The sequence below is a fragment of the Eublepharis macularius genome, chromosome 11 (genome assembly GCF_028583425.1).
Source record: "Eublepharis macularius isolate TG4126 chromosome 11, MPM_Emac_v1.0, whole genome shotgun sequence".
Lineage (NCBI taxonomy): Eukaryota > Metazoa > Chordata > Lepidosauria > Squamata > Eublepharidae > Eublepharis > Eublepharis macularius.
In genome coordinates, this window is record NC_072800.1 from 29,211,241 (window position 1) to 29,232,126 (window position 20,886).

At 46.4% G+C, this 20,886-nt stretch overlaps 1 protein-coding gene across 3 annotated transcripts in view; it reads left to right on the plus strand.

Moving 5' to 3' along the window:
• The window catches only part of TRANK1 (tetratricopeptide repeat and ankyrin repeat containing 1), a 71,069-nt gene that overhangs the window by 25,843 nt on the left and 24,340 nt on the right, over positions 1-20,886 (plus strand). For 2 of the 3 annotated variants that reach the window (XM_054991040.1, XM_054991041.1), the window contains exons 10-16: positions 5,834-5,992; positions 9,441-9,692; positions 11,208-11,384; positions 12,688-15,600; positions 16,869-17,068; positions 18,240-18,377; positions 20,355-20,498. In XM_054991040.1, coding sequence (XP_054847015.1) covers positions 5,834-5,992; positions 9,441-9,692; positions 11,208-11,384; positions 12,688-15,600; positions 16,869-17,068; positions 18,240-18,377; positions 20,355-20,498 — 3,983 coding nt within the window. The remainder of the gene's footprint in view (positions 1-5,833; positions 5,993-9,440; positions 9,693-11,207; positions 11,385-12,687; positions 15,601-16,868; positions 17,069-18,239; positions 18,378-20,354; positions 20,499-20,886) is intronic. The other variant, XM_054991042.1, reaches the window with a different exon arrangement.

A 20,886-nucleotide genomic window follows, 5' to 3' on the forward strand; every position in this document is an offset into this window, starting at 1 on the left:
GATCTCGTTTTGGACTTTGTTGTGGACTCGGTAATTTGACTCGGACTGTTTTTGACCTTCCTTTCGCGTGCCCCTGAAGATGGCCTCTAAGGCTCTCTTCAAGCATTGCCTGCAATGCCACACTAAAATGGCCAAGACCGATGGCCATGAACTGTGCCTGTTCTGTTTGGGGGAGACCCATAATGTGACGGCCTGTAAGATTTGCCAGGGCTTCACCAGCAAGGCCCGGCAGGAGCGCAAGGCCCGACTGAACTCCTCCCTGTGGCAGAAGGTCATGTCCGGAGGCGCTCCGTTGCCCTCCTCCAAGGCCGGCCCAAGCCCCTCTGCCGAACGGCATTCGAGAGCTGGCTCAGTGGCCTCCGCGAGGTCGGGGTCGAAACCGCGTCCCCCGAGTACCTCGGCGTCGAGAGCGGCCTCTCCAGCGCAGGGACCGGTGCGGCCGCCCCGTAGCGCGTCATCTACCAGGTCGGATCCGAGACCAGCTTCGGAACCGAGGATCCTGGTACCGAGTCCCCGGTCGGAACCGACGACCGGTTCGATCCCGATCAAAGCGAAGAGGTCGAAGCCGAGGTCCCCTTCGAAGGCGAGGAGCGCGTCGGTTCCGAGGTCTTCTTCGGAACCAGCAAAGAAGAAGAAGAAGACCAAGCATCACCGGTCGCCGCGTCCCGCTCCTCAGGAGGAGGTCATCGTGCTTCCTCACACGCCTTCCCCTCATCTGGGCTCCCCGGAGCCAGAAGACATCTCCGTGCCAGTGCCGGATCCGATGGCCTTCGAGACGGTGCCCGCGGAATTCTCGTCGGGGCCGGAGCCGAGCCCGCGCCGTCGGAGCCGACCATCGCTTCCCCTTCGGTCGCCGAGGTTGGAACCGAGCCCGTCTCCTCGTCGGAGCCGTCCGTCGCCTGTCCGTCCGTCTCCACCTCCGGTCGGTCGTGAGCGGCATGGTTCCGGGGACAGTGTCCGATCAGTCCGGTCCACTGCGTCCCGGCATCGACAGGCTTCCTACCTCCCCTCGCCATACCGTTGCCAATGGGAGGGGGCACCTGCGGGCTTCGCCGTGTCGGAACCGAGGCCTTCGACATCGAGGTCGGCGTGGGCTCCCCCTCCGCTCCAGGTTCCGGAATCCCAGCTCGGTTCCGATGAGGAGGATGTCGAGAGCTTTGGCGGCTACCAGTCGGAGTCCTGGTCCGAACCATCGCCAGCTGAGGAGCTAGTGCCATCTGCGGACTCCCCATTCGAGGACCTCCGCATTTACGCCGACCAGATGGCAAGAATGGCCAAGGCTCTCGAGATGGACATCTCTTCAGCAGCCCCGAAGACCAAGGACAAGCTCCTCAAACGTATTTACGGGGATAATCCGGCGTACGTTGGGTTTCCAATGCTCGAGGGTATTGAGGAAATCGTGGAGAAGGTATGGCAGGTGCCCTGTGATCAGCCTCCAACATCCAAGAGGATTGAGCAGCTCTACAAGGTCAAGCAGGGTACCTGGCCGGCACTGGTGAAACACCCTCCACCTTCCTCCTTGGTCACGGAGGAATTCAACCCCCGACGGTCGGGTCACTCCTCGGTGCCTGCCGATAAAGAGGGCAAGAAGCTGGATGCCATGGGCAGGCGCCAGTACATCGTCGCTTCGCTGGGTCTGAGGATCGCCAACTACCAGACCATCATGGCAGGGTACCAATTGTACCTCTGGGAGAAGTTGGCATCCTATACTCGAGACCTTCCACCTGAGCAGAAGGCTGTGGTGTCCCTGCTGCAAACAGAGGCTGTCCGGCTGTCTAAGCAGCAGATGAATGCCGGGAGCCACGCTGCCGACACTGCTGCTCGGGGAATGGCTTCGGCGGTGGTCCTCAGGCGCCACTCCTGGTTGCGGTCTACGGCCCTGTCCCAGGAGGTGCGTTCCAGGGTGGAGAGCATGCCCTTTGAAGGGGACTCGCTGTTCTCCAAATCGACCGACGAGACCCTGAAAAAGAAAAAAGAGGACAGGCAGACGGCACGGTCCTTGGGTCTGGCTCCAGCGGACAAGCCCTCCTCCAGGCCACGGTACGCTCCCCGGTCCGGCCCTTACCACTACCAGGGCAGATACCAACATCAGCGGCCGGGCTACCAACCGTATCCTGCCTACCAGCAGCGGCCTTACCCTCCCGCACAACAGCAGAGGAGGCGTCGGCCCTTCAAGCCTCGCCCGGCACAGCAACCGGCCCAGCAGAAAGATCAGCAGGGCGCCGGGAGGCAGTACTGACGGGTCACGCCAGCCGTATCCCCGAACTTTTCGGACAGACTTAGTCCACTCCTCTCTGAGTGGGAGTCAATAACATCTGACTCATGGGTCTTAACTATTGTTGAACTGGGATACGGGCTGGAGTTTGTTGAGCTGCCCAGATGCAGTTCACCCCTGACAGCTGTCAATAACACTATGGCCGAGCTGGATGCGGAGATCGTGTCGCTCTTGGCCAAGGGTGCTGTGGAAGAATTGCCCTATGGGGACTCTGTGAAGGGTTTCTTCTCTAGGTTCTTCCTGGTCCCCAAGAAGGATGGGGGCTTACGTCCCATTTTAGATCTGAGGGGCCTTAATGCCTACCTCAAGGTGACCAAATTCAAAATGGTTACGTTGGCGGCTGTGATCGCCTTGCTGAAACAGGGGGATTGGTTTGCGGTTCTTGACTTGAAGGACGCATACTTTCACGTGGGCATACGGAAGGAGCACAGGAAATACCTGAGCTTTGTTTACCGGCAAAGGGTTTTCCGGTATAAGGTGCTCCCCTTTGGCCTGTCCACTGCCCCATGAGTGTTCACTAAATGTGTGGCCCCTGTGGTTTCCTTCCTACGGGAAGAAGGCTGTACCATCTTTCCATACCTCGATGACTGGCTCATCGTGGCTGAATCGGAGTCTAGGCTGGTGCAGGACATTGGCTTGGTACTTAGCACTTGCCAACGCCTGGGGCTCCTGGTGAACTTGGAGAAATCCAAACTGGTGCCCAGCTGCAAGGTGTCCTACATTGGCGCACTCTTAGACTCTGTGGAGGGTAAGGCTCTGCTCCCCTTGGAGAGGGCTCGGTCCCTAAGGGGTCTGGTGTCCATGTTTAAAAGGAACCGATTCCAGTCTGTGCGCACTATCCAGTGCTTATTAGGGCATATGGCAGCGGCTACCTCTGTGGTGCCTTTTGCTAGGCTGCGTATGCGCCCTCTCCAGAACTGGTTTGTGCGGAGGTACGATGCTCTGCTGCACCCTCCGTCCCTCAAATTCTCTATCCCGAGGGTCATCCTCTCCTCCTTGGACTGGTGGCTGTCTGATGACAACTTGTTTAAAGGGACCCCTTTTGGGTATCAACACCATGACATCACGGTTACCACCGATGCCTCTCTGTTGGGATGGGGGGCTTACTGTGGTGATGTGTCTGTGCAAGATGTCTGGTCTGACAGGGAAAAGACCCTCCATATCAATGTGCTTGAACTAAGGGCCATTCGTTTCGCACTTGTGTCTCTTACAGCACTGCTGAGAAATCGTCAGGTGTTGGTGCAGACGGACAACACGACTGCCATGTACTACGTGAATCAGCAGGGGGGCACAGTGTCCATGGCCCTGTGCCGGGAAGCCACACTCACTTGGCAGTGGGCTATCAAGAACGGCGTGTCGCTCCGTGCTATACACATGGCTGGGTCAGACAATGCCCGGGCAGATGCCCTCAGCAGGGTCCCTTTACTGGACCACGAGTGGGAACTGAACGTAGAGTGCGTTGGGCCGATCTTCCAGATGTGGGGTCATCCAGTGATAGACGTGTTCGCCACTGCGGCGACCACCAAGGCCCACACGTTCTGTTCCAGGGCAGGGAGCGACCCCCTCTCTATTGGGGATGCCTTCCAGTTTACGTGGACGCAGGGCTTGCACTACATGTTTCCTCCGTTCCCCTTGATTCCCAGGGTCCTGTGCAAGATAGAGGAGGACGGGACGGACTGCATCCTAGTGGCCCCCTTCTGGCCACGGCAGGTTTGGTTCCCGAAGCTCCTGCGAATGTCCCAACGGACATATGTGAGTCTGCCCCCTCGGCAAGACCTTCTCCTAAACGGGAGCCTAGTCCACCACGATCCCAAGAAGCTGCACCTGACGGCTTGGCGGATCGTTCCTCCCCGATAGGCTTTACTGACGAGGTACAGAGGGTCCTCCTGAATGCTCGTCGGCCATCCACTAGGCGCGCTTATGCGGCCAAGTGGCGCAGGTTTGAGCTCTGGGCACTTGCCAGAGGAGTGGTGCCTGACAGCAGTCCCTTGGGGGTTGTGTTCGAGTATTTGTGCCACTTGCGTGGCCTGGGCTTGAAGGTGTCCTCCCTCAAGGTCCACCTGGCAGCGATATCAGCTGCTCACGCCCGAGTTGAGGGTGCTACGGTGTTTTCTCACCCACATTCCCGCCAGTTCCTTAAGGGCATGTACAATCTTTACCCACCTGTGTCGGCGCCAGTGCCTCAGTGGTCGCTGTCCTTGGTGCTCTCACGTCTCATGTTGCCTCCATTTGAACCTATGGCTACATGCCCCTTGGATATGCTATCCTACAAGGTAGCATTCTTGGTGGCCGTCACATCGGCCAGAAGGGTCAGTGAGCTGTCTGCACTGCGGTCTGACCCTCCCTTTCTTGTGTTTCATCCCAACAAGGTGGTCCTGCGTCCCTGCCTCGGGTTCCTGCCCAAGGTGGTGTCCGCCTTCCACCTCTCGCAGGACATCTCGCTGCCTGCATTCTTTCCTCAACCTTCCTCTAAGGGGGAAAAGGCCCTCCATTCCCTAGACTTGAAGAGGGCCCTAGCCTATTACCTGGATAGGACGAAGGGATTCCGTTCCAGTCCTCACCTGTTTGTATGTTTTGGGGCCAAGGACAAGGGTAGCAGGGCTTCCTCACAGACCCTGTCTAGGTGGATTGTGACGGCCATTAGCAAGGCCTATTCCCTGGCAGGGGTGGCTTGCCCGCTTCATGTCAGAGCCCACTCCACGCGGTCCCAAGCATCTTCTTCGGCACTCCTCAGGGGGGTGCCCCTGGTTAACATTTGTAAAGCAGCCACATGGTCCTCTGCAGACACCTTTGTCAGGCATTACGCCGTTGATGTCAATGCGGAGCAGGATGTATCTGTGGCCAAGGCTGTCTTACACTCCCTTTTTTCCTGAGGGAGTTTTAGAATGACTTTCTTGGCGTACCTGCTGGGTACCCTTGAGTGAAAGTGTGTATATATGTACCTGGGGGTGTGTATATATGTAAATATTGAGTATTTATGTGTCCTTACACAGTTTTTTATATAGATGTATATATGCATATCTATTTATTGTTGTTCTTGTTTGTTCAATAAAATTGTGTTGGACTTCACCCCCGCCTTCCTTATTGTGTGAAGCTTGGTACACTCCCATGTGTGGAGGCACAGAAGAACGAAGATGAAAACAGGGTTAACATACCTGTAACTTATGTTCATCGAGTTCTTCTGTGCTGACACACAACCCTCCCTCCTACCCCGCTGTGAACTCCAATGCACAATACTGTGATGGCTGTAACAGAAATTGGTGTTTTTAAGGTGTTATGGCTGGAGTGTGTTGGTCAAGCGGCGGCAAGGGAGAACTGAGGGAAGGGGCCGTTGGTCGCTGGAGGATCACGTGACCGTTTGGGCGGGAAAACGGTCGCTGAGGCGCGCGACAAACGGCCCCTTCGGAGCCATGGAAGCTCTAGAAAGTTCTCCGGCGGCTGGCCTGCACCTGCGCAGTCCCCATGTGTGTCAGCACAGAAGAACTCGATGAACATAAGTTACAGGTATGTTAACCCTGTTTTCTCCCCTTCCCAACTGTGCTTTTCAATGTTGTTCAGCTGCAGGGCAGACGGAAGGTGAAACCTTGATAGCCTCGCTTCAGGATGCTTTTGAGCAGTTTGAAAGCTTTTGCCATTTGGAAAGCAAAGCCCACAACACCAACCTGCTGAAGCATAAAGTAGTTCAGGGGCTTCTGAAGCAGCTGTCTGCAGTAAGAGGTACAGGTTGCCCCCCCGTCGGTGTCCATCCCACCCCCCGGGAAGTATTTTGTAGAAGCTAAGAATATATTTCTCATTTCTGAAGCGTAAGCATAATTTTCTTCAAATAACATTTTATTGTTATAAAATCAGTGGAGAGGAGAGAGAGAGAGAGCCCTCAAGTCAGAGTTGACTGGTGGGGTTTTCATGGCAAGTGTCTAACAGAGGTGGTTTGTAATACGTATTGAGACCGGAAGGTAGCTGCAGTGCTTCAAACAATTAACACTGAACAATAACCAGTAACAGGGAACAACGACTGCAGCCATCTCTAACTGGCTGTAACTGACTCTTTTCAGGCTCTCTCAGCTCTGAAGAGAACTAGTGGCTCCGCCCCCAAAACTACAGTGGCTCCAACAGTCCAAATACATAATAGTTTGCCATTGCCTACCTCTGCAATCCTGGTCTATCATTGGAGGTTTCCCATCCAATTACTAACCAAGGCTAACCTTGCTTACCTTCTAAGATCTGATGAGATCAGGCTCACCTGGGCTATCCAGTACTCAGGCACAAATACAAATAAATGCATGGTTTCTAATAGTACTTAATTGTATAGCACTTTTGAGTATTTAAAGTACTTCCATTCTCTGGGCGGTCCTAGTAGTTTACTCTAGAGTCTCTACCTGGGGTGGTAGCTTTCTGCATGCAAGTTCTTTTTATTTGGGGGAACATAAAAAATTGTGGATTCCCCCACATGCTGTACAGAGTGGTATAGTCTAGGAACAGCCACAAGCTGCATCCTTTGTTCTTTCCTAAATAATATAATGTTTGAAGGACCAAAACAGTGTAAGAATTGAAGTTTGTTTGCTTTTTGGATGAGCATGCAGGGCTTGGATTGGCTTTTAGCCGTGATGTAATGGGTGGCTCTGGGTAAACCATTCTCCCTCTGAGGGCCAAGCTACAAGTGATGAATGACACTTGAACAGCAAGTGTATTTCCCCCTATTCACTTGCCCTCCACTTGCCCTCCACTCAATCCACTTGCTGTTCAAGAGTCATTTGTCACTTGTAGCTTGGCCCTGATTCAGTTTCTTATCTGCACTACAGTATGAAGTTACAGTATTTTTATTAATGTATCTTGATCTAATCTACTTCATGGAGTTGTTGAGGGGGGCAAATGGGAACACTCCATTCACATATCCTGTCTTGAGCTTCTCACTGGAATGGTAGGGTATAAATAGAACAAAAATTATATCCCACCTTCCTGTCACAAATAAGACACTAAGGGCAGGTAGTGAACCTATATGTAGAAAAACAATAGCGTAACTGTAGAAACTAACCAAAGCTAATAAAATAGGAAATATAGAAAAAGCAGCAGGATAGTAAAAATACAGCAAATGTAAAAGCAACCCTAAACAGGTCTACTCAGAAGTAATTCCCATTTTATTCAGTGGGGCTTACTTCTAGGAAAGTGACCCTAAGATTATAGCCTTAATCTGCAGCAGGACAAGATTTAAAATAACTTGGGCAGCAGATAGAACCAACTTTTTTTCAGCAGTCATTCACTGCCTGGAATAAAAACCAGTCTTATTTTTACAGGCTGGTAGCTAATATTTCTGTGAAGTGCTTTGAATGTTCATTCTATAGCCCCTGTATAAATGTTAAGTATTATTATTGACTGACCCATCAGTTGCCTTGCCTAGCAAGTCATTAGCTTAGGTTTCGTAGCATAAAACACTGACTAACGCCGTCCGGTTCCACTGAATACGGTGGCAGTTTCTCCCCATTAATATTTGAGTGGGATCAGTGTAGCAAGTCCAAAGTCTCTGCTGCAATTATTTTTTTTAGGTTCTTCTCTTTGGATCTTTTAATGTGCAGCGAAAGCTGACCAGCTGAGTGGAGGAACCGAAGCATCATATTGCATCGTTGGATTATCAAAAGGAGACAGGCTTTGCCACCTTTGTCTCACTTCAAGAGTCTTTTCAGTGTTTGCCAGGAAGTTTGACGTACCTAGGACTTATTTGTGATTTAGCGTTTATAATACATTTGTAACGGGAGAGGGTTCTGTATCCTTGTCACAAAGGGAAGCTTTCTGAGATGCAAGGAGAGAAACAATTGATTTTTTTTAAAAAGCACATTGTTCTTGTCTTGAAGAGACTGGCAGATGAAACATCACGTTTCCTGATTTTTTTTAAAGAAGCGTGTTAGGAAACTTTACGCTGCTTGAGTTCAGAGTGCATTATTTTAAACATTTTCTGCAGGCTTCTTTTTTTAAAAGCAAAAATATGCTCCACGTTTATTTTTGTGCAAGAAATGAGCTCTGAGCTAGTATACTAGTGATAGTATTTTCATGCTAATTGTCCCTTGGGAAGCTGTATGATGGTCCACAGGTAAAGTGGTAGTAGAAGGCCAGTTGTTGTAAGGATGTATTAACATTACAGAAAAGCTAGAAGTACTTCAGTGATATACTTACCAAGAATGATAAAGGCAGCCAAGCTATGGTGGGTCTGGTAGACTGGAAGTCACTGGTGCACACGATACGTGGTTTTCAGAACCGTAGGAAAAAGCTGTGGACCTGATTTGTTTTACAGAAATTTTTTAACCCAGGCTCCTCATATTAACATAGTTTCAGGTGGGTAGCCATGTTGGTCTGCAGGAGAAGAGCAAGATTTGAATCCAGCAGCCCCTTAAAGATCAACCAGCTTTCCAGGGTATAAGCTTTCAAGAATCAGAGCTCCCTTTGTCAGATACTTTGTCTGGTATGGTATATTCCTTTGGAATATTTCTCTTCATCTCTTCCCTATGTGCCACACCGCATGAATGCTACATAGTTTTCTGGGTTTACTCACAGTTATTTCCTTATTGGTCTAGCACTGTGCTAGAAGGACATTTTCTTAGCAGGTTTTCAAGGGGTCAGTGTGTGGTAGCAGCCATTACCAGGTCCTTTCCAGGAACTCTTTGTCTAGGGGAATAAGGCACCTTCCTCCCACTTCCATCACAATTATCCGAAGAAGGGAGCTTTGACACTCGAAAGCTTATACCCTGGAAATCTGGTTGGTCTTTAAGGCATTAGTGGACTCAAATCTCACCCACCTTAGCTATATTTCTGAAGTGGATTTCCAAACACTTCTTAAAAAGGAATCATGTTAACTGTGGTTAGCAAATGTAACACTAAAATGTAGGTAAGATCAGCAAAGGAGCAGGAGTTGGAAAATGTGCTGGGGGAGAAGACACACTCCTGACGCTGGTTCCCAATTTGCCAACCATCAGCCAGCACTAGTGCTGCCACCACCATCAGTGGTAAGCAAGCAGGGTCATAGTGGAATGCATTATGGGATTGCATCCCCCTGAGACTGCCAGTAAAACAACATAATTCTGTCACTTGCAGAATGGAAAAGCAACATATGTTTTTGTGCCTCTGTACTTTGGTAATCTGAGGCTATCTTGTCCTGACTGTATTTGTGTGTTGGCAGAAATCCCTGAAGAGGTGGTCTGTGACATTCCTCCTGCCTGTGGTAGCAAGTTGATAAAGCTGTTGCTGGAGAAGAAAATGTGGCATGAAGTTCTGTTGCTGCTGACCCGAAAGGCCGTGGAGATGATGTCAGGAGATGGTCTTGTTAAAAGCTGCAACCTCTCAGATGTTGACATCGGCACTATCTTGAAGCATGTGGACAGGAGGGATAACCGACGAGTGCATCTCATAAGATGCTTGATAAAGAGAGGAGGTGAAAACTCTTGGATACTGAAATGTTGTAAAAAATATGAATAATATCTATTCTTGTCCAAAACAGACATCTTAAAAGTCAGTCTGTCTCTTTCTCCATCTTCTGAAATACGAGGTCACATATTTACAAAATCCCCAAGAGGATCTTTTGTGTATGCTGAAGTGTAACTTCAAAAAGCAGAAGCGCTGCCTCATGAATAAAATTCATTGTGGCTGCAGTACAGATAATTTTTGAGGGGGATATAATCAAACTCAAATGAATTTTTGGCAGTATGAGCTGCTTCGTGTTCCTGCGTGAGAACTGTTGACTCGAGAGAAGGCTTACATGATATCCTCAAGTGCTTTAAGGGGAGCCAGTCTGGTATAAATTAAAATGGTGGACTAGAAGTGAAGAGATCTGGATTCAAGTCCTGATCTGTCACTCAGGCAAACTTACCTCACAGTGTTGTTGTGAGGGTAGAATGAAAGAAAAGAGAACCATGTAAACTGGCTTGAATTCCTTTGAGGAAGTGTAGGATAAAAATACAATGAGCGCTTAACATCTTTGGCAACAAGGACTTCCGGTTAAACAGCTGCAAACCGTGTTTTTTTGCAAACAAGCTGCTGAAGAAGTGGTTGCCCAGCTCTATGGACTGTGACTTTAAGTATGATCCTACTGGGTAGTTTGGTGGTGTTTAATACGTCAGAATTGCTTATGCTCGGTTTCAGCATTTCTTCAGCTCCATATTGGATTTCAGCTGGTTTTAAATCTTTGCAAATTTGCATTTATAGATCTGATCACATTGTTTATTGAAATGTCCTTGAAATTGACTGTAGTAACTCACACTGTGTGATCCACCTTGAGTCTCAACGAGAAAGGCAGACTATAAATAACGTAAATAAAATGAAAATCCTCAAGGTCTGTTTTATTCAAGATTCAAGGATGGAAGACAGTATCTCCTGCCAAGACTGTTACCATCTCCCTGCCGCTATGTCTGAGTATAGGGCTGGAGCGGCAGCAAGACAGTGATCACAGGCATTCTTACAGCTGTGTCTTGCTTAATGCAAAGCAAGACTATGGAGTCGTGTGTGCGTGCATACGTGTAAAATGCCATCAAGGCACAGCCAACTTCTAGCAAGCTCATAGAGTTTTACGGGCAAAAGATGGCTTCCTATTTCCTACCTCTGCGTAGAAACCTGGACTGACTTGGTAATTTCCCAACCAAGTACTAATCAGGGCCAGTCCTGCTCGGCTTCCAAGATCAGACTAGCCTGGGCCATCACTGCCATCTTTTTAAAAATAAGGGGCTGTATCATGAAAACTCGACATGCAGCTCATTTTCTCTTCTGGCTGAAAAGCCGGAGCCCCCTGTGTAGCCTCCACAGAATGTACCTGTTGTCACCAGTTTAACTGTAGATGAAATGCTTTCTGGCTATTTGTACTATCTGTTGAATTTAACCTCCTGTATCCATGAAGCTCCCCTCCCGACCCCAGCATATGACTATAATGTTGATGTTTTGTAATCTGTTTTCAAAGCATCACCAGAGGGGACTGGAATCGTCCATGAGAAACCACTTCAGAAATGTTTGCACAGTCATGATTTTGAGTTGGCATATTTGCTGCTGAGCTGTCGTGCTGATCCTCAGTTTTTGTCCTTGGTGGAAGGTGATACTCCTTTACATGCTGCGTTGTCCATTTGCTTTGAGCATAAAGGTAAGCGTTTGACTTGTATAGGTTCATAAGCTTCCTAAAGCTCATCTCCCACCGTCTCCTTGCTGATAAGAAGTTGGTATTACGGCGCACAGTCTGTTCAAGTGGGAGCGGTTCATAGCAACAGGAAGTGATCAGTTGGAGAGGGGTACTAGTGCGTTGCTAGAACATGTGATTTGCATGCAGATTCACTCCCTGGCACATCCAGATGAAGAACAGCAAGAAAATTTGACAGGTTAGAGAACTGCTCCCTGTCAATTCTGGGATATACTAGTGGTCTAATTCCATCTGACTGTTTCATGTGTTCATGCAAGTTAAATCTTTGGAATATAATATGAGGCAAGGGGCATTACATGCTTTCTCTCCCCTTTTGTCATTTGGTTGAATAAGACTACTCCGTTTGGAAGTGTCACCTGAGAAATGAGAATAAAAACAAACCGATTTGAGAAGTTTCTTCCACATTAATTGGGAGCACATGAAACACGGTACTGGGGAGGGGGGTGGCGAAATACCATGGATGCTGATTGAAAGCTGGAGCTTGTTGGATTTGTGAGGGTAGAATCACAGCTGACTTTCTGAGCTCACCTTTTCTCTCTTTCTCCCATTGGCCGCTTAAAAAGCCATTTCTGAAGCTCAAGGGGACTTTTCTAGTGTTCTGTTGGCAGGAGAAATGGGGGGTCAATCAGATTAAAACAGAAAAGTCTTGGTATATAACAAACAAGCTCTTTAGGTCATGGTCCATAAATATTCCGGTGTTGTTTTATTGAACCCTTTATAAATAAACACCTCTGAACTTGGATCCATATGGAGTATTCCTTAGCTAGAGTAACTCTTTCTGTTATGGGTTGGGACTCATAGGGACATTCTGCTATTGGTAATACTTCCTCCTGGTGCTAGGATCCTTGCTGTGATGCAGAGGGAAAGGTTCCTTGTACTATGGGAAGTATCCTGTTGATGGAATATACCAGCAAGATCCAAACCATTGATGGGGGACGGGCAGACAAGGGAAGCTTTTCTCCAGCAGAATGTCATAGTTAGCACCTTACTTAAGTTAAGTTAATGGAGAGGGAAGTAGAAAACTGGGGAAGCATCTGTAAAAGAGGTGAATTTCATAAGGCTTCTTACAGTGCGTTCCTAATCAGAGTTACAGCTGTCTAAACCGATTGACTTCAGTGGACATAAAAGTGTAACCCTGCTTGGGACTGCACTTTTAAAATAGGGGGAAAATTGATCTTGTTAAAAAGAATATTTTCTTTTTCCACAAATATTTCTACTGTTATCTCAATACACTGTTCTTCCTCTCCAGATGACATTGGTTTGCAGTTCCTGAGCTACCTTTTAGATTTGTATGGTTCAAATCCATCTACATTTCCATACCTTAATCCTAACAACCAAGATAAGAATGGAGATACAGTAATGCACGTTATTTTTCAGAAAGGAGTGACAAAGCAGGTTAAGAAAATGCTAGGCTTGCTAGCAAAATTTTCTATTAACTTCAATTTAAAAAATAAGATGGGGAGAGATGTGCGTTACAAGAAAAAAAAGAACGATCCAATGCTTATAGCTTGGAATGAAGCTGTGGCCGAGAACAAGAAGAAATGTCGACATGATGCGGTCGGGCACCAAGCTCGGATGGCAAAGCCGAGTGCAGCTTGCAACAGATCCCAGCCCAAAAGCACAAACCATTCTTCAGCTACATCTGTATCAAAAACACCACATGGAAAATTGCCCTTGGATAGAGAGACAAAACCCGATCACGATTGCTCTAAGTGGGACGAGGCAGAAGCTGCTGGAGTGGAGAATTTCTCTGATAGAGATGGTAATAAGCCATTAACACTACGAGAGTGCCTCGTGCAAGAAATTGCAAATATAATCCAAAAATTGGCGTTGGGTGAAGTTATAAGAAGTGATTTAGTGAGACCTGAAATACTAAAGCCACCCACAGCTACAGTTGATGGTGAAGAGGGTGAACATCATAGCTTTAGTCATGAGGGGTTGGCTAATGTTTGCGTCAACAGTGGGGATCCATTAGAGAAGGCCCATGATGAGCTTAAGGAGTTGAAAGAAGAGGAAGAAGCCACTGAAGATGATGGGCATATTCAGGAGATTGAGGCGCATGCTCAAGACTTTGATAACATGACCTGGGAAATCGAGTGCACATCTGAAACACTGAAGAAGCTGGAAAACAAGAGCACACCTCGTTACATAAAGAAGAAAATAATACTTGTAATCCAACAGCTAGGAAATGGAGAATGGACACAAGGTTTGCAGAAGCGGCTGAAACATCTGAACACTGACATTCAACTCTATGAAGCAAAGTTGGACAAAGGGGCAAGGATGCTGTGGGAGCTTGCCATCGACTTTTCTCCCCGTTGCAGTGAGAATGCAGAAACGATCATCGAGCATGAGCATTCGGTTCATCCTACAGAAAAAACAGGGAGAGTTTACACTGAAATCATTCGGATATGGGACATTGTACTCGATCACTGCAAACTTGACCAGGCTATCAAAACAATCTGTGTTGCATATAAGCGTGGCCTTTCTTGCATCCTGAGGAAAAAACTGAAAGGTATAAATACAGCTCTTGTGTCGTCTAACTTGAAAACGCAAAAGCGCATTCCTCGCATTTATGTTGAAGACACCAAGCCAGAAAAGTCAAAAGACTGTGACATACCTGACTATTTCCCCCCAGCTAGTGCAGTAGAAACTGAATACAATATAATGAAGTTTCATAGTTTCAGTACCAACATGGCACTCAACATCATAAATGATATGACTTCTACTGTCGAATACCCTTTCAGAGTTGGAGAATTAGAGTATGCAGTCATTGATTTGAACCCTAAGCCCTTGGAGCCAATCATCTTAATTGGACGGAGTGGAACAGGAAAGACTACTTGTTGCTTGTACAGGCTTTGGAAGAAATTTCACTCTTACTGGGAGAAAGCGGAATATGCAGGAGGTCCATTGCTGGTACGACAGAAATGGCACAGGGTAAAATTTGATATGCAGTTGGGAAGTGCAACCACTGAGGAGGAAGATCACAGTGAAAAACAAGACAGCTGCAACTCTGTTGATTCTGGTGAACTGGAAACAATTGAAAGTACAGATGATGAGCAAGAACCCAATGAGGATGAGCAAGATTCTTCAGAGTTAAATGACCCGGAAATAAATTGGGTGAATGACAGTGGGGACGAAGAGAGGCGTACGGCAGAAGAATCTGACAAACTGGAACATTTGCATCAGATCTTCATTACGAAAAATCATGTTCTTTGCCAAGAAGTTCAGAGGAACTTCTCTGAGCTTAGTAAATCTTCCAAGGCAACTAGTCATTTCAAGCCACTTGAGACAACTGTTTACAGACTTCAGGATATTCAAGATGAAAATTTTCCCCTCTTCCTCACGTCAAAACAGTGGTTACTCTTACTCGATGCCTCGATGCCAGACCCGTTTTTCCTTAGGAATGAAGATGGAAGTCTCAAGCGCACCATTACTGGCTGGTCCACTAAAGAAGAGTTTCTTATCTCAAATTGGCAAGAGGAAGAGGAGGATGTTGATGTAGAAGTAGATTATGATGAGGATGAAAAGACTGCAGAAGTTCACCCCAAAGAGCACGATCCTCGAATATTCGTGACATACAGTATATTTGCTTATGAAATCTGGCCCAAAATGGTAAAAGGCAAATGTCCTTACAACCCAGCATTAGTTTGGAAAGAAATAAAATCTTTTTTGAAAGGATCTATTGAAGCATTGAGCAGCCCCCAGGGCATACTGACAGAGGAAGAATATAAAAAACTTGGCAGAAAGAGGTCTCCGAACTTCAAAGAAGATCGTAGTGAAATTTATCAACTGTTCAGTGTTTACCAGCAAATACGATCCCAAAGAGGCTATTTTGATGAAGAAGACCTCTTGTACAACTTGTCCCAAAGACTTTTGAGGCTTGATGATCTACCGTGGTGCATCCATGAACTTTATGGGGATGAAATTCAGGATTTCACTCAGGCAGAGCTAGTGTTATTAATGAAATGTATCGATGATCCAAATGCGATGTTTCTGACCGGCGATACGGCTCAGAGCATCATGAAAGGAGTTGCGTTTCGTTTCAGCGACCTGAGATCGCTTTTCCATTATGCCAGCAAAAGCTCTGCTATCAAGAAACAGTATGTCGTAAGGAAACCAAAAAGGATATATCAGCTTTATCAGAACTACAGATCCCATTCAGGTACTGAAATTTTATATTTACATTTATAGGACTGCCAGAATGGAAGGTTGAAAAAGAGGTTATTTGTGTTCTGTGAGGCAAAAGCTGTGTAACTAACAAGTTGAACAGTCGTGGATAAAACTTTCGGAACAGAATGGATGCATTCCCACATAACAGTATGATATAATATATTAATATAATCTCATAAACTGAGATGAAACAGAGACTTGCTGATGTTTGGAATGAACGTAGTTTATTTGCCTTCAGAAGGTCCCCTTCTCCACTTCCTGTTAAATCCAAAGCTTGATTGAAAAATTCTAGATTCATTCAAACTCCAGTTGACCAGGACATCCAGAAACAAAAGTCTGAGAAACTGGAGTAATTCCCCACAAATTGAGAGTCTAAACTAGGATTAAGTTGTAGTTTAAAATCTCAGTTTATAGGCAGTAAACGAACGCCACTTCATGCAGGCAGTTGTATTTGGGTGCCATAGCTAATTGCAGCATGATCAGATCAGGAAATCTTGTGCACTCGCGAGAGGTGAGGAGAGCTTGCACACACAGCAAAAAAGTTGAATTTTTGCTGGACATCAACAAACCTCTGTTTGTCATGATATCAGATATAGCCACTCTGTACCTTTTAAGCAATATAATTTACTGAGGCTAGACATCATATATTTTCTTTGACTTAAAAGCAGTGCCTTGATCGGATATCATTTGCAGTTTTTCCTCCTGGGCAGTGGAAGTAGGCAGCACACAAACACTTTATATTACTCAGCCTTGCATCAGCTCTGTGATGGGGATTTGGCATTACCATATTTCTTCAGTGGGGAGTAGAGGTTGCTATATGGTGTAACACCCCCCTCCAAAGTCCACACCTCAGCTTTAAGCTGTGTTTTAGTCTAAGAGCGGGACCACAAGTGATGCCTGACACAGGTTGGACACTTGCCAGCTTCCCTCAAGTTTTGATGGGAAATGTAGGCAGCTTGGTGGAATGTTGGACAAGTGACAGTTGAAAAGTCCATTGGACAGCAGTCAGAGAGTCAAGCTGCAAGACCAGGATGCCTACATTTCCCATCAAAACTTGAAGGAAGCTGACTAGTGTCCAACCTGTGTCAGGCGTCACTTGTGGTCCCGCTCTCAGTCAGCAGGAATAGAGAAACTGCGGTTACCATTTTAAACCAGACTTTGTGCTGAAGATTAATGTTATTTCAGCTATCACTTAATGTTTTTCATTTCCCGCAGAAGAGATAGATTTACTATGTCAATTTCACCCACTTGTCTTTGCAGGGATTCTTCACTTGGCCTCTGGAGTTGTTGATTTGCTTCAGTACTATTTCCCTGAATCTTTTGATCGTCTTCCTAGGGATTTGGGCCTCTTTGATGGGCCTAAGCCCACTGTGTTGGAATCTTGCAGCGTTAGTGATTTGGCAATTCTGCTGAGAGGCAACAAAAGGAAAACACAGCCGATAGAATTTGGAGCACATCAAGTATGCTTTACTTAGTACATGATATTCTGTGGATAGCATCTGTTGGTGACCAAATTCCATGGTTCTCATGATCTCTTAACAATGTCTTGGATCTCATGGAAGGAATTTCTATCAGCAGAATGGGACTTCCTCACCTCTCCCCTCCTGCTGCAGCCCAAAATGATCCCTGAAATGCTGCTTCTGGAGGACTGCGATTCCCCCAGGGATAGCATGATGTGAGAGTCGGTGGGGTGCAATGGGACGGGGAAATGAACAGAATTTTTTTGCAAAATCCAAGCCAAGAGCTGAGCCATTATTGTTACTACAATAAATCAGAGTGAGTGGTCTTGAATTTCCTTCAACACTAGTACTTTCTTTTCCATAATTGGATCTTTTTTTAAAATGGTGCTGATTTTTTCAAAATTGAGAATCCTGATTAGTGCCTTAGCGCCTGTTACAGCTGTCTAACTTAGGGGCTGCTACAAAGGCAAGAATAATGGCCTCTAAGCTCTTCATGCCAGTTAGAGTTGATAAACAGTGGGTTGGATCCAGACTAAATTTTACAGAATAGAGCTGTCCTACCTTCTCCCTTCCACTACAGCCCACTGATCTCCACAAAATGCTGTTCCTGGTGAATAGAGAGCCCTGAGGAACAACTGGGCGGGGGGGGGGGGGAGGAAGTCTGCAGTGGGAAGAAGGAATTGGCGGAAATGTTCCATTTAATTTGGATCCAACCCATTGTCCCTTGAAATCCTGAGGACATGGATCTCCTCAAAGAAGAACAAGTCCATGCTTCGCATACAAGACGTATTGGTCCTCATTACTGTGGTACATTATTTACTATCAAGGTTCTTCACTGGTTACTCAGCACGGTGTAGCAAAATCGAAAAGAGTCCAGTAGCACCTTTAAGACTAACCAACTTTACTGTAGCATAAGAGAGCAGAGAGCTTCGTGTCTCTGACGAAGAGAACTGTGATTCTCAAAAGCTTATGCTACAGTAAAGTTGGTTAGTCTTAAAGGTGCTGCTGGACTCTTCGATTTTGCTACTACAGACTAACACGGCTAACTCCTCTGGATCAGCATGGTGTGAGAGAGAGAGTGAGAGTGAGTGTGCAAGTGAGCAAGCGCATGTTCTGTCTCTGAGCACCAGGCCTTGATGACAGTGAGCTAATGTTCTTCATTTCATTGTAGGTGATACTGGTAGCAAACGAATTGGCAAAGGAAAAGATACCCGAGGAACTTAGTTTGGCTCTTGTGCTGACAATTTATGAAGCAAAAGGTTTAGAATTTGATGATGTTCTCCTCTACAACTTTTTTACAGATTCAGAGGTATGAAACGTGTTTCACCCTCTAGCTTTGCAGAATTTACACGTCTGTGTGACTGAGAGAGTAGTCTGCGGATGAATATGTCCGCTGTAGGCCAGAACTGAAAAACACGCCGACGGCTTGACAAAGAAGGCTCCTCCCTCCCTTCCTCACAGCATTTTGCTCTGTCACCAGGCTGCTTTTGATTTCCCTTGCTTGTATCGAAAGAACAATCTTAACAATTTAACTAAATACAGGTTAGAGGTTTTCTTGCTTTTAGTTTGTTGAGTTGGGATGTCAGGCTTGTGTGGAGATATGCCGTCAGACACTTTCTTTTAGGTGCTTTTCTCACAGGCTAATACTCTAAATGCCATGTTTGGGGCTAAGAGGGAATTCTACCACAGGTTGGATTGACCAGAGACTGCAGTCATCTTTGTCTTCCCTGCAGTGTTTGTTTCTTGCTTAGCTGTTGGGTCATTTTTTTGGTCAGCACTATTTATTTTATTTTATTTGACTTATATCCCGCCCTCCCCACGAATGGTAGCAAACGAAACAGCAAAGGAAAAGATACCTGAGGAACTCTGAAGGGTACCTGTAGTTTGCGTCTGGAACAAAATCAGGATGGTGTAGAGACAGGCTTGAAGCAGGGATGCTAGCATGAAGGTCCTGCTGTACAACTGTGGGTTGGACTTTATTTTCCAAAAAAAAAGGAAGTAATTCTGACAATAAATACATATTATGTCCCTGCTTAACTGTGTGATGCACCTTTTCATTTAATCTGTTTGGTTTCATTCACTTCTGTTTCATCTCACATCAAGAATATTTTTCTTGCTCTTGTAGACACAGTTGGTATTGAGTCACTTTCCTAATAGCACCTTTAAGACTAACCAACTTTAATGTAGCATAAGCTTTCGAGACCTCCATGCATCTGAAGAAGAGAACTGTGATTCTCGAAAGCTTATGCTACAGTAAAGTTGGTTAGTCTTAAAGGTGCTACTGGACTCTTTTCTATTTTTGCTACTACAGACTAACACGGCTAACTCCTCTGGATCTATATTTCCTAATAGCGTTGCCACTAATACATTGGGCAGCAAACGTGATGGCTTTCTGTTCTCTTTGAATGCTTTCATTTCAGGGGCCCAAAACATTTTGCTGGGGAACGGAATGAAACATGGTTCCTCCCACCACTGCCATTTTTAGCCAAAATAAGGAATTCTGAGAACAGCAGAACCTGATGCGTGAAAAAAGTTTCTCAGAGAATCTGCTACGTGGTTTAGATGCATGGTCGTCAACCTTTCCAGATCTGAGACCCACTAAGCTTTGGGCTTACTGAGCATCAAGCCCATGTTAGGAAATCACATTGACATCAGAGTCATGTGATAGGAAGAAGGAGAGCCAGAGCTACAACTTCACGAGTATCATGATCATGCCTGTAGGTAGCAGATCACACCAATCACCAGGATAAGAGAACTTTTGTAGCATAAGGATTGGGTTGCAAATTGGCATTCTGCTGGTTTGAATCCCACTACTGCCATGAGCTCAGCCTTGGGTAAGCTGCTCCTCTCAGCCCCGCCTCCCCAGCTGCATTGTGGAGATAATAGTAACACTGACCTTGTTCACCTCTCTGAGTGGGGCACTAATCTGTCTAGAAGAGCAGTGTGTAAGTGCAGTTGTTGTCATGTATTCTGTAGTGAAGTACAAGCCAAAGTTCATAGCCATGGAGGCATAGCATCCTTACTTTTTAGGCAGCGGGTCCTTCCAAAAGGCAGCCAAAAAAGGGCTGCCCTATAGGAGCTCCTCTACCCCCTAGGAAGGGGCTGTACTTAAAACCTGAGGGTCCTGGCCAATGGATTGAAGACCACTGGTTTAGATGGCTTCAGATCTTCACAGTGCTCTCTTATGGTAGCTTATCCCAGATAGCGTATAAAAGCAGTCACTTGCGTCCTGTGAAATATAGTATGTGTTGCAGTCGAGCTGTATGTTTGTTTCCTGGTATTTTAGGCTTACAAAGAATGGAAGATAGTTTCCTCGTTCACACCTTCGTGCCATTTCCCTGAAGAAAACAAGCTCATCATTGAAACGCCTTTGGAAAAAGATGTTGATAAGCAAGGCAAGCCACAGGTTCTGAATGTCGAAATGTACAAGGTGAAACATCAAAACAATTTTCCGAATGGCTCTTGTTTTTTATTTCAGTCATGTGACCAGATCAATCTGGGTTATACTGGTGGGGAGGGGAGGGGACTGTTCCCCATCAGTGAAATCGTGGAAAGTGAAGATGAGGTATTTGGTAGAGTGAGGCTGGGAAGCTTCAGAAATGAGTGAAAGGGGAAGAGAAAAGCCCTTAATAATATTGAGTGGCATAGATTATAGTAGCCTCAGCACTCATTTCTTATGTTGAATTATGCTGTATTTTGCATCTATCTGGGTGTGTCAAGGACAGTTGAATCTACAAGCTGCCCTGAGTGGAAAGGCAAGAGTAAACATCTGAAACTGAGGAGTGAAACCTTACTTCCCAGGGTAACGAACTGCCACC